Source organism: Trichogramma pretiosum, unplaced genomic scaffold (assembly GCF_000599845.2).
Source record: "Trichogramma pretiosum strain Unisexual culture from Peru unplaced genomic scaffold, Tpre_2.0 scaffold102, whole genome shotgun sequence".
Classification (NCBI taxonomy): Eukaryota; Metazoa; Arthropoda; class Insecta; order Hymenoptera; family Trichogrammatidae; genus Trichogramma; species Trichogramma pretiosum.
The window spans coordinates 266,795-281,653 of NW_019640799.1; the positions used below are offsets into that span (position 1 = coordinate 266,795).

At 38.1% G+C, this 14,859-nt stretch overlaps 3 protein-coding genes across 3 annotated transcripts; all 3 read left to right on the forward strand.

Moving 5' to 3' along the window:
• Positions 1 to 366: 366 nt before the first annotated feature.
• Positions 367 to 4,410, forward strand: LOC106653321 (adenylate cyclase type 10-like). The gene is made up of 14 exons (XM_014372722.1): positions 367 to 450; positions 524 to 662; positions 755 to 892; positions 966 to 1,103; positions 1,171 to 1,388; positions 1,455 to 1,632; positions 1,694 to 1,776; positions 1,846 to 1,982; positions 2,281 to 2,522; positions 2,776 to 2,897; positions 2,975 to 3,099; positions 3,333 to 3,459; positions 3,533 to 3,676; positions 4,327 to 4,410. Exons 1-14 carry the CDS (start codon positions 367 to 369, stop codon positions 4,408 to 4,410), a joined length of 1,959 nt encoding a protein of 652 aa, XP_014228208.1.
• A 126-nt stretch (positions 4,411 to 4,536) lies between these two features.
• LOC106653320 lies at positions 4,537 to 7,726 on the forward strand. Its single transcript, XM_023458594.1, has 5 exons — positions 4,537 to 4,644; positions 4,723 to 4,834; positions 4,906 to 5,508; positions 7,155 to 7,361; positions 7,448 to 7,726. The coding sequence occupies exons 1-5, from the start codon at positions 4,610 to 4,612 to the stop codon at positions 7,724 to 7,726; spliced, it is 1,236 nt and encodes a 411-aa protein (XP_023314362.1). The 5' UTR covers positions 4,537 to 4,609.
• Positions 7,727 to 9,768: 2,042 nt separating this feature from the next.
• On the forward strand, positions 9,769 to 13,329 carry LOC111693596. Its single transcript, XM_023458579.1, has 3 exons — positions 9,769 to 10,261; positions 10,701 to 11,440; positions 13,243 to 13,329. The coding sequence occupies exons 1-2, from the start codon at positions 9,965 to 9,967 to the stop codon at positions 11,436 to 11,438; spliced, it is 1,035 nt and encodes a 344-aa protein (XP_023314347.1). The 5' UTR covers positions 9,769 to 9,964; the 3' UTR covers positions 11,439 to 11,440; positions 13,243 to 13,329.
• The last annotated feature ends 1,530 nt before the right edge of the window (positions 13,330 to 14,859 follow it).

Below are 14,859 nucleotides of genomic sequence, written 5' to 3' on the forward strand. Positions count from 1 at the left end.
CTTTATCAACTGGAATTATAAATACACCCGATCTAGTGATCGGCGCGCGCATTTACTCCTCCCATCTCCCTGCTTACGCTGGAATCAACTTTGGAGGTTGTTGCAGAATCAAACGTCGTATAGTGTACTTGTAGGTGTTGTTACTTGATCGAAAATTCATATTAAATAAATCAGTTAAAAGATTAGATTAAAGTTACTAATTCCAAAACACTGCTACACATACAACTACAATTGTTAGATACATGGCTATATTCATAGTAGTTTGAGGCATAAATCCTCGTAGCATAGCCCGTTAATACACACACATTTTTGTACTTCATTAACGATTCGTGAATTTTTCAAGTTTTTTCTTTGATAAATTGTAAAATGATTGCCGCAAGCGACACCTACATCCTATCGCCGGAATTACTGGGGCCGATATTCAAAAATCCAAATATAAATTTCCGACAGGTTAGAGAATTCGCTGAGTTTTTTTTATAGTATTTGAAGATGATACGTAAATTAATTTTATATGACATTTCAGGCATTGTACGAAGAAAATAACATAAGATGTTTGCGAATTATGGCCACGTTTGTTCCCGACATGCTGATTTGTTTGTTAAACGAAGAAGTGGAATATCGCAGCTACGATTCCGTTGTATTGATGCTCCTGAATATTTCTGGTATAGTTTTGCTCTCTACTTGTTTTTTTTTTTCATGCTCGCAAAAATGATATGCAAGTGATATTAATTTCTTAAAATTATTATTTTTGAAGATTGGCACACTTTACTGAGTAAGCTACGCATGCACAACCAGCACGCGGCCTCCGAGGCTTTAAAAATAATCAATTCCCACACGAGCGTCATCATCGAATTGATAGCTCAGAATTACGGGGACGTTTTTCATTTCACTGGTGATTTTTTCTTGCAAAAAATTATTTTATCCTGATTTACGAGCTACTGTATAATTTGAGTATTTCTTTATAGACAGTGGTATTTTGGTCTTGTGGCAAGAAAATAAAGATGAAAGCAAGAAATCAGTAATCAAGAAAATTATTTCCTGCTTTTTCACTATTAAGGAATCGATTGAACATTTGGAAGCAAATTTATCGAATGCATTGCCAAGTAATCAACTTCTCAAAACATATAAAAATGTTGCCTAAAGTACGTTTTTAACTTTTCATTGATCTAGTTTCAGTGAGAGCTACAGTGGCGGCAGGTGCAGCAAACATCGCATTGATCGGTCGCGAAACTCCTCGCTCCTACATCATGACCGGTGAGGTCATGTCGGCACTGAGAAGATCGAAAAAACTCGCGGAACCCGGTTACCTCATCCTCGACGAGAGCATCTCGAAGTATTGTCAGCTCAGCGATTACGAATACGAAATTAAATCGCAAAACTGCATAAAGGTCTCTAATTATTTCGTATCATTTGCACGAGGTATTTGACTAAAAAAGTTATCACGAATTTTTAAGATAATAAGAAAACTTGAAAAGTCGAATAAAAGTTCAACGTCGAGGAGACTGACAATCGAGGAACTTTCGGAGATACAAGAGGTTCCTTTGATCGATGAGATCAGTGCGAGTGAAATAACGACGAAACCGTGTCTGGGTTTTCTCAAGTGCGTCGGCTACGACAGATATATTCTAGGATGTAAGTTACAATTAATACCAATAATCGTACAATTGCGAATTAAACATTTTTTCTCATCAAGGCACAATAACCGAAACGGAATATTGCAAGACAGAAGCGTCGCGAAGTTTGAAAAATTTTATCATCCCATCCATTTTGACTTGGGTAATTACAACTGTCTTGTGAATATGGATAAATTTTTGATGATTATTATGAAAAGTATCTTTTTTAAAGATAGACGAGGATCGCTCGTTGAAAAGTTTAATTGAGTGGAGAAGTATCACCGTCATTTATATCAAAATGACCACAAAAATGTGCACCTTGAAGCAAATAATCGAGATCGCTAACGATTGTCATTCTCTCATTCTGAGGTAAAATTTTCAAACCTAACGGGGAGCTTCAGATTTTCGTTAGAGAGTAAAAAACATATGATCGAATGATCTATGTATGATGAATCAATGTACAGCTGTTCAAGTAGGTAACGATTGGAAAGCGTAATACCAGCCAAGTGGGCGTGACTGTGCCTATGGCAATACGCGACACATGGAGACACAGAAGTCGCTACTTCGATGGACTAACGCTTTCTAATCGTTACTGAATGAACTTGACGAAGCAATTAAAAAAAAACTCGAGTTACCCATAAAACTCGAATGCTCGACTCGAAATCAGAAATAAAAAGTCGACTCATCGCTTTTCATCCTTCGTCCTGCTCAGAATTTGCAGCCAAGCAGCTTGGATCGAGAGGCTGCGCCTGCACGACGACGGCCTGTCGTACCGCGTCGTATTCGGCGCTCGCAACTACCTGAAAAACGTCAATCACTGCCGCTTCGCCATCGAGTGCGCTTGGCAAATGGTCGACTCGATGAGCATCATAGATCGCGTCGATCAAGTCACTATGGGCATTTCAACGGGTATGTATTTGGGTTAAGCAGAATATCATCGGAAAAAGACATTTCACCTTTAAGCCTCTGTAGATTCATAGACTCTTCAAAAGTACAAAATTTTTTCGAATTTTTATTTTTTGCCATCAAGCTAACTATGGCTTAGCCCATTTGTAAAAATTATAAATACTGTAACTGCGGGAATTATAAAAATTTAGGCTGCGGATTATTATTTCCATGTAATTGAAGATGAGTTTTTTAAGAGAATACATCTTTTTTACAGATTTAGCTTATTTTACAGTCATTGGCCACGTGCGACGTCGTCATTACGTAATCATGAGCCCAGTTTTAGCTAAAGCCAGAGAAATCGCCATTATCGTCCCGAACTTTTACGAATCCTCGAAGGTTACTTGATATTTTAGTAATATTTATTTCTTGTTAAATAGAAAATTTCAATTTAATGCATTAGACATAAACAACAGATTGGATGCGATTTGAATTCTGTGCTCTACAGTGGACTCAAGAGGAGCCTCTTCAAGTTCGAGAGATTGGAGAACTTGAAAGATCTGGGAAAAAATTACATTTACTCTTTGAGCAGAGAAGAAAAGTTAGTACTTACGCGAAAAATAACTCTCATTTTAGGGTAAAATTGAAATTTTTTCTAAAAATGTTCTGTTAATCGGGGGAAAAAAGTAGAATCATTGCATGCATAGTAAAAAACATTGAAGAGAACAAGAAGTGTCTCGGAAAATACGTTGAAAAAAATTTCATTTTTACCGAAGATTTGGGGTGCTCTCTAATAAACTCGTTACCAACATGACTCGTGAAATTATCTTGTAGAAAAAAGGAGCTAGTAAAGGATAAGACTTTCTGCATTCTGGGCAGACGCCGTGTATTGGCAAAATTCGACGATATTCTCGACGACGTCGGCGTGGAAGGTCGAGTCTACTCCGGTATTATCATTGAAGTGAGCGGAATCGCAAACGACTGAAACAAATCATATCATTTTAATATTATCACGCAGTAAATGTTGAAAATAGGGCGATCGTACGATGGGAAAGTCTCGCGTTTTGGACGCTTACGTCTCGTTGGCAAGGGCCAAACGATTCGACGTCGTTAAACTTCTGATTCATCCGTCGTTTGCCGCCTGCTCGCACAATACGATCAACAAGATTTTGATTCAGGTATTTGAGCAATTGTATATAAAAATTCTCAACAATCAAAGATAAAATTGCTATTGAAATTTTTGTCACGTGACGTGTGTACTGAACATTGATGGTCGCTGGGATGCAGGTCTCAGAATGGTGGGAAAATGCGCGAACAATATAAAAATGAAACCGAATAAAAATTCATAAGGGATCAATCAGAACAAACTGTATTTTTTTAAAGTTAAGTTTGGCGATTAATATTCCCAATGCCTTTGAATTCACAAGTTATCCTAAACTATTTTAGGAATTTTCATTCTATAAAATTTTTCCGTAAAGTTGATGATTACCTAGATATAAATAATGGAATTCGCCAATTATTACATAATTGAGCATAATATGTCAGAAAAAAATTACTGTAATCGCAGTAATTGAGAGATGTACTTAAAACTGCTCTTAAAATTTACTGCAGTAATTATTACAATCATTTTTTAATTTCTTATTTTTTCATACATCATCGAGAAAAATTTTTACTCATTAAATATAGATATAAGTTTTATATAAAATGTCTTTAGTTCATTGATTTAATTAATCATAATAGCTCCATTTTGCTTCTTTTACGTAAACACTTTGAAATTTAATGATTTGATTTGCAAATATGATTAAATTTAGCTCCATAAAATAATTAGCAAACAGGCTTTGTTCATTCTGATGTTTACGTCGAGCGACGCATTCATGACCTTACTAGAGTTGTCCAGTACTGCGTGCCATAGCGACACAAAAGGCTGTAGTTTCAACTGAGTCGATCGCACGTAGAGCGGAGAGCCTAGTACTCATGGTCAGTGCATAAACAAAAGTGAGCAAAATACAGCGCAGTTCACCAGTCTTTTTCTATTTAATTAGTTGTTAGTTGATTAATTTATAAAATCGTCTCGGAAAGATTAAGTGTTGACAAAATTGCAAGTAACAAAGATGGAACACAGTAACGTACATAATTGTGCTGCCAGGTAATTTTCATCGATTGAGAATGAATTAATGATAAAAATATCGTGAGAAAATACTTGATATGATTGAGGTTATTTCAGAGTGAAAGAGGAGCCTAGCGATGAACCGCTGAGTGAGAATGCGAGGAAAATGATTGACGAGAAACCAGATCTGAAAAACTTCCAACTCTTATCATTTCCGCCAGAAAATTCAGTAAGTTTTGTTAAATATTTATATCTCACTCGTTTTGTAATTATATGGGAATCGTATTTTTGATGTTGCAGCAGCCCAAAACCCCTCGAAAATGGTACGTAAATCATAAAAGTGAACTTAATAACGAATTGGAAATTGTTGCTGAATGCGAAGACGTCAAGCCGAACATGAATTTAAAAGCAGTTCATAAGATTAACTACGATTCGCCAAATTTCTTGCGTAATGTAAAAGACGACAATGGTTATAAAAGTCAGAACGCGATTAAAATAGAACCCGTGACAAAAGTGAAACAGGAATTCTTCGGTGATGTAGCGGAAGAATCAAATATGAATTTCGACTGTGAAGTTATCGAAAAAAATAAAAAAAATAGAATTACTAAAAAGCTTAATAATGAAAATAATCTAAAAACTCGCAATGGGTCAACGAACAATCGTACAATCTATGCCTGTGAAATTTGTAAAAAGAATTTCTCAACTAAGGGCAGTCTGAGTAGGCATGTCAAATCGTTACATCATCGTATCACCCACTCATGTGATACACGCGGCAATACATTTTCACTAAGATCCAATCTTAAGGTTCACATCGACGCAGTGCACAATGGTCTCAAGCATACAGGCGATAAATGCAGAAAGTCATCTTTACAAAGATCCAAACTTAGAACCCACATCGATTCGGTGCATAATAAGATAACTTATGCATGTGATGTATGCAACAAAACATTTTCATGGAAAGCTTATCTGAAAACCCACATCGATTCGGTGCATAATAAGATAACTTATGCATGTGATGTATGCAACAAAACATTTTCATGGAAAGCTTATCTGAAAACCCACATGGATTCGGTGCACAATAAGATAACTCACGCATGTGATGTATGCAACAAAACATATTCTCAGAGAGCTTCTCTGAAAGCCCACAAAGATACAGTGCACAGCTGTCTTGTATATAAATGCGATTTTTGCATAAAGTCATTTTCACAAAGATTCAGTCTCAAAAACCACATGGATACGGCGCATAATAAGATCACCCATGCATGTGATGTATGCAACAAATTATTTTCACAAAAATATCATCTTAAAACCCACATCGATGCAGTGCATAATAAGATAACTCACGCATGTGACATATGCGGAAAAAAATTTACACGGAAGGATCATCTTAAAAACCACATCGACTCGGTTCACTATGGTACTAAACATACATGTGACTTATGCGGAAAACAATTGTCGAATAAAAAAAATCTTAAAAAACATATCAATTTGATGCACAAAAGTACCACACGTGCATGAAATGTATGTGGGAAGAAATTCTCAGTGAAGCAATCTCAAATACACATCTATACAATGTACAATAATCTCAAAAATATAAGCGATCAGTGTGGAAAATCATTTTCACAGAACAGTCATCTCAAATCCCACATCAATACGAAACATTGAAGTCTCAATTTCACACGCAATTGGTGTGAAAAATTCATAAGAAAGGATTATCTCCAATTCCACATCTGTTTACAGTACATAATGGTATCAAATACGCGTTCTACGTATGCAGGAAAACATTCTCAGCGAAAAATTATCTGAAATTCCATACTCCACATTGATCGTTACATCTGTGCATAACGGTACCACAAGTATACGTGATATTTGCTGAAAGATATTGAATCTCAAATGCCATGTACATGCACTTCACAAAGGTATCACTTATACAATATACATGCAATACACGCGGAAAGAAATTCAAGCACAAAACGATTACATACATAACTTGAAGAATTTAATCTAAACGTTCAAAGACTCATTAAAAATTTTTTATTTATAATTATATCATGGATTTTTCCAATGTTATCTAATAATGTAAAAGTAATGTTTAATTCAAATAAATAAATCAATAAATAAATTATACAAACGTAAGTAATTTTGAACCACTTGAATTAATCTCGATCGGTCATTACTTTGCTTTAAATTCAAGTTTTGTTTCGCCACTTATTTTTGTCTATCACAACTAAATCGCTTCAAAATTGTTCAAGCTAATTTTAAGAGGCTTTTCAATTCAATTTTTTATACGAGGTGTTTTGAGTATAATGCCACGTTTACTACTAGAAATAGTAATTAATAGTAATCCCAAAGTCAAAACAAGAGCCAGAGACAAGTTTTGAATGAAAAAATAGCTACAGGCAAAACACCCATCAAGCTTTCGCTTGTTCCCGTATTTTCCTATATATTTCTCGTACCTCGATTAACAATTATTATCAATATACGTGAAATATTTTTATGAATAAAAGTGTACATATTAACCCTGGAGACATGTATTGACGTTAACTTAGGTTTTCGAAGCGACGGAATGCAAAACCATCGATGAGCTCGAAAGAACCGTCATCAAGAACGTCGGCCGGATTTTGCGATCCGAAGAGCTTTGCTATTTGAACGAGATGTTGACCGTAAGGTTCAAACTCTCCGCTCGTTACATCGCCGATTCGGACAACGAGCGTCACTGCAAGAGAATCGACATCTTCACGAGGATCCTCAAACTGGTTCGAGTCTATATTATACGAATTGAAAAATAATGCAAAAAATAAACTTTACATCGGGTAATTCTTTTTCACTATACTATATACAGCATGATTCGAAGAGGTGCATCGTCTTGGACGACGCGCACAACATGGACCCGATGTCTTGGGAATTTTTGAAGCGAGCCATGAACGACAAAAACATCGTACTCGTAATGGCGATACTCGTTCCGAAGCGCTCGAACGACGTGTCTCAAATCGAATTGGCTCCTTACAATGACGAGCGACTGTTCAGGCATCGCTTGGAGGAGTTGGAAACGCGATACCTGCCTGCGTTGGTCTGTCAATTTATGAACGTGCACGGATTTTCTCAAGAATTATACAAGTAAATTCAATATGGCTTTTATTTGGTAAATTTTTAGGGGATGACAATTCGATGCTCAGCTTCAGAGTTCGCACACTGATTATTCAATGGGATTCGCGATTAATTTTTTTTCGAGAGTTACAAAAATGTTTGAACTGAAAATTCAGAGTATTATAGTTATTACATACACTATATTCTCCTGTCCAGATGTTTGATATTTTTAACTTATTATGATTTTATGATTTAAGCCAATTAATGATATTTTTTTAATTTATTTATTTGAATCATAAAAATATAAAAAATTTAAAAACACAAGACATGAATTAAAAGTTGCAAATATATCAACACCGTCATTAATTTGGGCCTGCCGCAGCCAAGCAAATATGATACAAATCTTTATTGATTAGCGGCTCGATGATGATTTCGCAGCAGAGAATAGGCACCCGGTAGCGCATCAGCTGCCATAACGAGTCCGACGCCCATCGCCGGCAGAATCTCCTCGATAGTTTCTCGCACAGATGCGAAGCACAAGTCTCTTGAAATCTCACGGATAGATCCCTCAATTTATACGAGCACTCAAAGTAGTCCTCGTACGTGAGTAATTTCGCCGCTTCTTTGGGTCGTAGCTGGATCAGGTCGTTGAGTGACAGGCTCGGACGTATCATTCTCTTTTTTGCTCTTTTCACTAATTTTTTGTCGTCGTTGCAACATTCGTCGACATCTCTCGACTTCTGGATCAATCCGTACTTGGCGAATGTTTTCATAATCGACAGGGCGTCGCTTAGGTCCAATTCGTATCGTCTTTTTTCAAGACGTTGGGCGACAGCTAGAGTACCAGTCACTAATTTCAATTTATAATACGAATTTTCTAATCTTCCGCGAGAGTAACTCTCATCCGGAAAAACGAAGCTAAACAGATCAGCATCATGATCCAAGAGTACATCGATAGTATCCAGCTTGAGATTTGCCACAGCCAATTGTAGCGGAGTCCGACCCAACTAGTCCCGGGCATCGACCTGCACCAGCTGATTGAATTTTTTGGCGATCTTGAAGAATATTTTCACCGAGTCGTAGTCGTATTTTCTCATGCAAATAATGTGTAGAGGAGTCGATCCCTCTGCGTCGACTGAATTTAAATCTGCGCTTCTCCTCAGCAGTTCACGGGCAATGCCATCTATAGAGCCGTCGGCTAATGCGTAGTGCAGCGGCATCCGGCCCCTTTTGTCCCGTGCGTCGACCCGAACCGTCTGATGTTTTTCATCGCACATCTTGAAGAACATCTCAGCTAAATCATCGTTGTATCTTCTCTGACAAATAAAGTGCAGAACTGTCAATCCCTGTGCATTGGCCAGATTGGGATCGGCGCCGTTTCGTAGCAGCAATTCGACCATCCTCTCGTTAAAGTAGGGCAGAGCCAAGTGCAACGGCGAATCGCCCGTTTGTGTCGCGACGACGTTAGGATCCTGGCCGAACTCGAGAAATTTCTCGACTGCGTTCTCAAGACCGATCTCGCAGGCCGCGTGAAAAAGCGTGTATCCAAACTCGTCGGTGTAGTTCACATCGAATCTGTCGTATATTTCAAAAAGCTCGAAAATCACGGCATTACGGATCCTGCGTCTGATCGCAAGATATATCGGTGTAATGCGACGCGACGTGGGCTTGCCGTCGTAGTTCAAGCGAGGATCGTCTTTGTAGCCAGCCGCAATCGCAAGGTCAACGACGGAAACTTCGAAGCGAGGATATTCGGCGTTTCTCACGTCCTCCATGAGAAGCCAGTGGATTTCTTCGGGCCAAAAAATGTCTCGGAGTACTGGAAGTTGGTCCTCCCTATAGTCCCAATCTTCGATCAAAGAATAAAATTGATCGCGAAGTACGCGTCGCTCATTTTCAATTTCCAAATTAGCTTTTCTTCGTAAGTTCTTCAGTTTGACTGAACTAACTTCATCGAGGTAGCCCATGTTCAGATTTTCGTTACACACTCACGCACTCGACACACCTATTTTTTCACGATAATAACTTCGATCGTCTTCTGTTTACAATAATCAATAATTATACTGCGTCCTCGCTCTTCTACATTACCAATTGTAGACGTCCCCGTACGGCTTGCTGACCACGAATTCAGAGTACCTGAAAGTAAGATTTTTTGGCCGCGCGCGGCGCCACACCGCTCGCACCGCGTACGGCCGCCCTTCCGCCTCAGTTGCTTTTTCGTGCGTGCACGCTGCACACGTATAGTGAGTTTAACCTAGAAAAGTAAAGTAAGATGCCCAAAAAATCGAAGAGAGAAAGAGAGCCTGAGGAGAGGTTGGAAAGGCTCCTCAAGAAAGTTAGAAAGTTGAATGCTGAGGTGGAAAACGTTAAGACTGGCCTAAATAAGGACGAGGACGGCGGAAATAAATCTCCATTGGGTGATGAAAATGCTTCGCCAAACACCAACAATGGCGTACTGCAGTCACCGCCTCCCAGAGATCCGTTGTCTCCTGAGGGCACCGAAAGCGAGGGAAAAACTATCGAAGAGGAGGATGACGAAACTATCGACGATGATAATTGGAATAAAATAGTGAGTAAAATTATTTTAATAAAATCATGCATTAGTGGCTCGACGGGTGAGCATAATGGCGGATCACTGTCCGACCTCCGTATAGCGCTGTGAAACAGTGGCGCATGGACGACGCGTTTCTAGGAATTACACAGTTATTGGACGCTCGCGCGTATGCGGCGCTCGAGGCAGTTTCGTGCTCGTATTTATATGCATACGTTCATGTACGTTTACTGTTCTTTCTGCACGGTGTGTTTGCACGAGTGGCAAGACAAGCCGTTGTATATCGCGCTAGTGCTTGTATGCGTGACAAGACGTGCTGCTGCCTATTATGAAATCTGCCGGTGTTTGTACGCGTGACAAAACGAGGCTAGAAACATAGTGCTTATGCAATTAAAAATTGAAAAATTTTTTCAATGCGCTCTGACGCTAATTTATTGTTCCCCTTTTCTGCTCGCAGATTGGTGAGGACCCTTCTTCTGCAAAAGGTGAAAAACTCTCCGTAAAGAAAGATTTATTAAAGATATGGCAATTTCTCTGTCGCGATGGCATGTCAAAAGAAAAGGAAGAGGCCTTGATTGAAAAATATCAGACCTTAGAGGAACTGGCTCCACCCGACTTGAACCCACAGCTAGACAGCATTTTGAAAGAGACAGCTAAAAAGCGAGACAAATACATGTTAGCCGTTCAAAAAACAGCTGCACAAGGACTCTCCATAATTGGTTCGATTATGACCAATATTTATAACAACGCAGCAGAAGGAATGGATATTGAGGACGTTCTGTCGCCTCTGAAGGAAGCCGGAGATTTGCTGTGCCTTATTATTAATAAGCAATCCAAAAACCGGAAAGCGTTTATAGAACCTGGATTAGCTAAAGACAGCGCACAGATTTTGAAAAATACAAAAATTGATGAATTTTTGTACGGGAAAGATCTGTCTTCCAAAATTAAAGAAACCAAAGCTCTGTCAAAAGAAGGGCAAGAATTTGCCAAGCCAGTGGTACCTTCTAAGAATTTAAACACGAAATCCCCGAACGTTGGACGTCGAGTTGCGGGGAATACATTTATCGGAGGACGTCCGAAACAACAGCTGTTCTTCAGAAACAGCCAACAATTTGTGAACAACAGGGGTCGATCATCTCGAGGGCGCGGAGGCAGACAAGCACCGTACAGTCCGAACCAACGAACGAGCCAATAAATGTAGGCGGTAGACTAAAATATTTTTATAAAAAATGGATGGAAATCACGGATGATAGCTACATTCTTAATTTAATTCTAGGCTATAAGATACCGTTTCACACTGTTGTTCCGGAAACAATGCATACTTATAAGTCGCGCGTTGAGTCAGAAAACAAAGTCGCATTAAACGCGGCGATTGAAAAGTTAATAGTAAAAGGCGCGATTAGAGAGTGCGAATACTCTGTGGGTCAGGTATTATCCCCATATTTCTTAGTTAAAAAACCGGATGGTTCCGACCGTTTTATTTTGAACTTGAAATATTTGAATGAATTTGTTAGAGTAGAACATTTTAAAATGGAGGATCTCCGTACTGCCATCCAATTAATTTTTCCGGACAGTTACTTAGCCTCGATTGATTTAAAAGACGCATTTTTTATGATACCGTTACACCCCAACAGCCGAAAATTTGTACGTTTCAAGTTTGATGACAAAATTTTTGAGTTTCTCTGTTTACCATTCGGTTTATGTTCTTCCCCACTTGTGTTTACTAAAATCATGAAAGTAGTTATGAAATCGTTAAGAGCGCAAGGTTTCACGTCAGTAATTTACTTGGACGATATTTTATGCATAGAGAATTCTTACGAGGAGTGTTTAACTAATTTGAAAAAGACAAGATTTTTTCTTACGGAATTGGGATTTATCATTCATAATGAAAAATCAAACGAAATTCCTACCCAAAAGGGGAAATACTTAGGTTTCATTTTTGATACTAAAAGATATTGTATTGAACTCCCAGAGTACAAAAAAGACAATTTGCAGATTCTTATTAAAAAATTCCTTAACACTCAATCGTGCAAAATCCGAGAGTTAGCTCATCTCATAGGTAAACTGGTTTCATGTTGTCCAGCCCTTGATTATGCTTGGCTCTATACTAAGAATTTGGAAAGAGAAAAAATCTTCCAATTATATTTTAATGATTTCTGTTATGATAAGACTATAATATTATCTGACGCGGTTAAAGCCGACCTTTTGTGGTGGTTAAAAAATATCCCGAATAATGTACACTACATAAAAAACAACGAGTTCAAATTAACGATTTTTACTGACGCTTCACTTGACGGCTGGGGCGCAACTGATGGAACACGCAAAATTTATGGAATTTGGTCACCCGATGAAAAGAAGTATCACATAAATTATCTTGAGCTTCTAGCAGTAAAAATCGCGTTAATAAATTTAGCATCGAATATTCGAGATGCGCAAATTTTATTAAGAATAGACAACACTACCGCTTTGGCGTACGTCAACAAGATGGGGGGCATTCGAGTTGATAAACTTAGTAAACTGTCTAGAGATATATGGCAATGGGCGGAGGAAAGGCGTATTATTTTGTTCGCATCTTATATACCGTCAGAATGTAACACAATAGCAGACCGTTTGTCTCGAATAGGTAATATTGACACGGAATGGGAATTAAACGACGCGTATTATAGTAGAGTCGTTAAAAGATTCGGAAAGCCTCAAATAGATCTTTTTGCTTCTAATAAAAATCGAAAATGCGAGAAGTTTGTTTCGTGGAAACCTCAAAATGGTGCAGTCTGCGTTGACGCGTTTACCATTGATTGGAGCAAACACTTTTTCTACGCCTTTCCCCCTTTCGCTTTACTGGCAAAAACCTTATCCAAAATAAAGAAAGATAAAGCTGTCGGAATACTAGTAGCTCCCTTTTGGCAAAATCAACCGTGGTTTCCACTTTTCATAAAATTATCTATCACTGAAATAATAATTATAGGCCCAAGTAAAGATCTTTTATTGTCTCCTTGTAGAATTATACAACACCCGAGAGCACAACACCTGGCTTTAATGGTGTGCATTGTATCCGGGAAGCATTTATAAACAAGAACATCACAAATTCCGCAGTCGACATAATCCTGGCGTCATTAAGTAAATCGACATTTAAACAATACAACGGCGCACTGAAGCAGTGGTCTGATTTTACAAAAAGAGCCAATATTGAATTTTTTGATATTACCGTAAACACAGTGNAGTAGAATCAACTATGGAAAAAATTGCATGAAACTGTCTGATAGGTTTTTTTCTCACCTTTCCAACGCCGGTTTCAGAAGTTAAAAATTCGCAAGATTCGCTGAGATACAGCTATTTTTGTACCATGCATTTTTTTAGCTTTAAATTCATTAATTCTCAGCCAGCTCTATTCATTCAAAAACCAGCGAAGTAGAATTTAAGCTAAAAAAATGCATCGTACAAAAATAGCCGTATCTCAGCGAATCTTGCGAATTTTTAACTTCTGAAACCGGCATTGGAAAGGTGAGAAAAAAACCTATCAGACAGTTTCATGCAATTTTTTCCACAGTTGATTCTATTTAGCTTTTTCCTGAAATAAACTAATACACTTTTCAATTTTTCAATTTTTCGTAATGTCGTTTTTTGGGATAAAGACGTATTTTTCTGCATTAAAATAATTTCAAAGTGTATACTAATTTATACCATTGGATTTGTCATAAAAAATCCTAAATTTTAGCAGTGTCAAAAAATTTTCTAAATTTTTTCTGTTCATTTTTAAACGTTTACAAGACGATTTTTTGTTTTTTGCGCAGAATAAAGATATCGAAAAAGTTCATTTTTTTCAATGAAATCGTCCTCCTAGGTCAAAACTGACTACGGAATTCGATTCTACACACAAAAATACGTAAGAAAACGTCTTGTCGACATAAATTGTACCTTCTGAGCAATGTTAGCAATCTATTATATGATTGCCACTTTCAGAGCGATTTTGCTAAATTTCCGAAGCACGTTTTTAAACTTCAAAAGCCTATCGACACCGGTTCCGGTCACTTTTTTGACTTCTGCAGCCCGGCTTTTTTCATCTGAAACCTTGAACTTTCAGCTCAGCCATGAGCCCAGGCGATACAAAAAATTTTTGCAAAAACGACCCGGTCTAATATACATGTTACAGCTGGGGCGTATCGGGACCGTCACTTACTATAAGCACGGGATAAAACGTCGACTAGATTACAGTTCACCGCCTGCATTTTCTTTAATAAAATTTAAAAGAATGATAAAAAAATTAAAGTTTCTAATGGATTATTGTTATTTTTCTAGATTGATACAAAAAATAACAGTCAGACCGCCGGGATGGTACGAGCTGTTGACTACTTTTTTGATCGTAACGAAGGGATGCGCCTTGTCCCACAAGAAAGCGAACGACGAGACTCTGCGCAAGTTACATTTTCCGGATGCCACTTTGACGACCAAGTACGACGCGGATTTGTTTCCGGACGAAGCCGCGGCGCCACTGTCTTGGAGCGAAAGAGACAAGGTCGTCGTTTGCATCGTGAACGAAAGATTCACCATTGCGGAATCCGTTCAAAATTTCGATTTACAAGGTCAGTCGCGTAAAATTTTTGAACTGTCTCTCGAAT

Bases quoted from the DNA above. Each gene is read 5' to 3' on its own strand.
- LOC106653321 (XM_014372722.1), top strand. From the start codon at position 367: ATGATTGCCGCAAGCGACACCTACATCCTATCGCCGGAATTACTGGGG. The intron at 2,523-2,775 runs GTATGTATTTGG...TCTTTTTTACAG, and splicing joins CACTATGGGCATTTCAACGG to ATTTAGCTTATTTTACAGTC. The intron at 3,100-3,332 runs GTTAGTACTTAC...ATTATCTTGTAG, and splicing joins TCTTTGAGCAGAGAAGAAAA to AAAAAAGGAGCTAGTAAAGG.
- LOC106653320 (XM_023458594.1), top strand. From the start codon at position 4,610: ATGGAACACAGTAACGTACATAATTGTGCTGCCAG. The intron at 4,645-4,722 runs GTAATTTTCATC...AGGTTATTTCAG, and splicing joins GTACATAATTGTGCTGCCAG to AGTGAAAGAGGAGCCTAGCG. The intron at 4,835-4,905 runs GTAAGTTTTGTT...TTGATGTTGCAG, and splicing joins CATTTCCGCCAGAAAATTCA to CAGCCCAAAACCCCTCGAAA.
- LOC111693596 (XM_023458579.1), top strand. From the start codon at position 9,965: ATGCCCAAAAAATCGAAGAGAGAAAGAGAGCCTGAGGAGAGGTTGGAA. The intron at 10,262-10,700 runs GTGAGTAAAATT...TTCTGCTCGCAG, and splicing joins ATGATAATTGGAATAAAATA to ATTGGTGAGGACCCTTCTTC.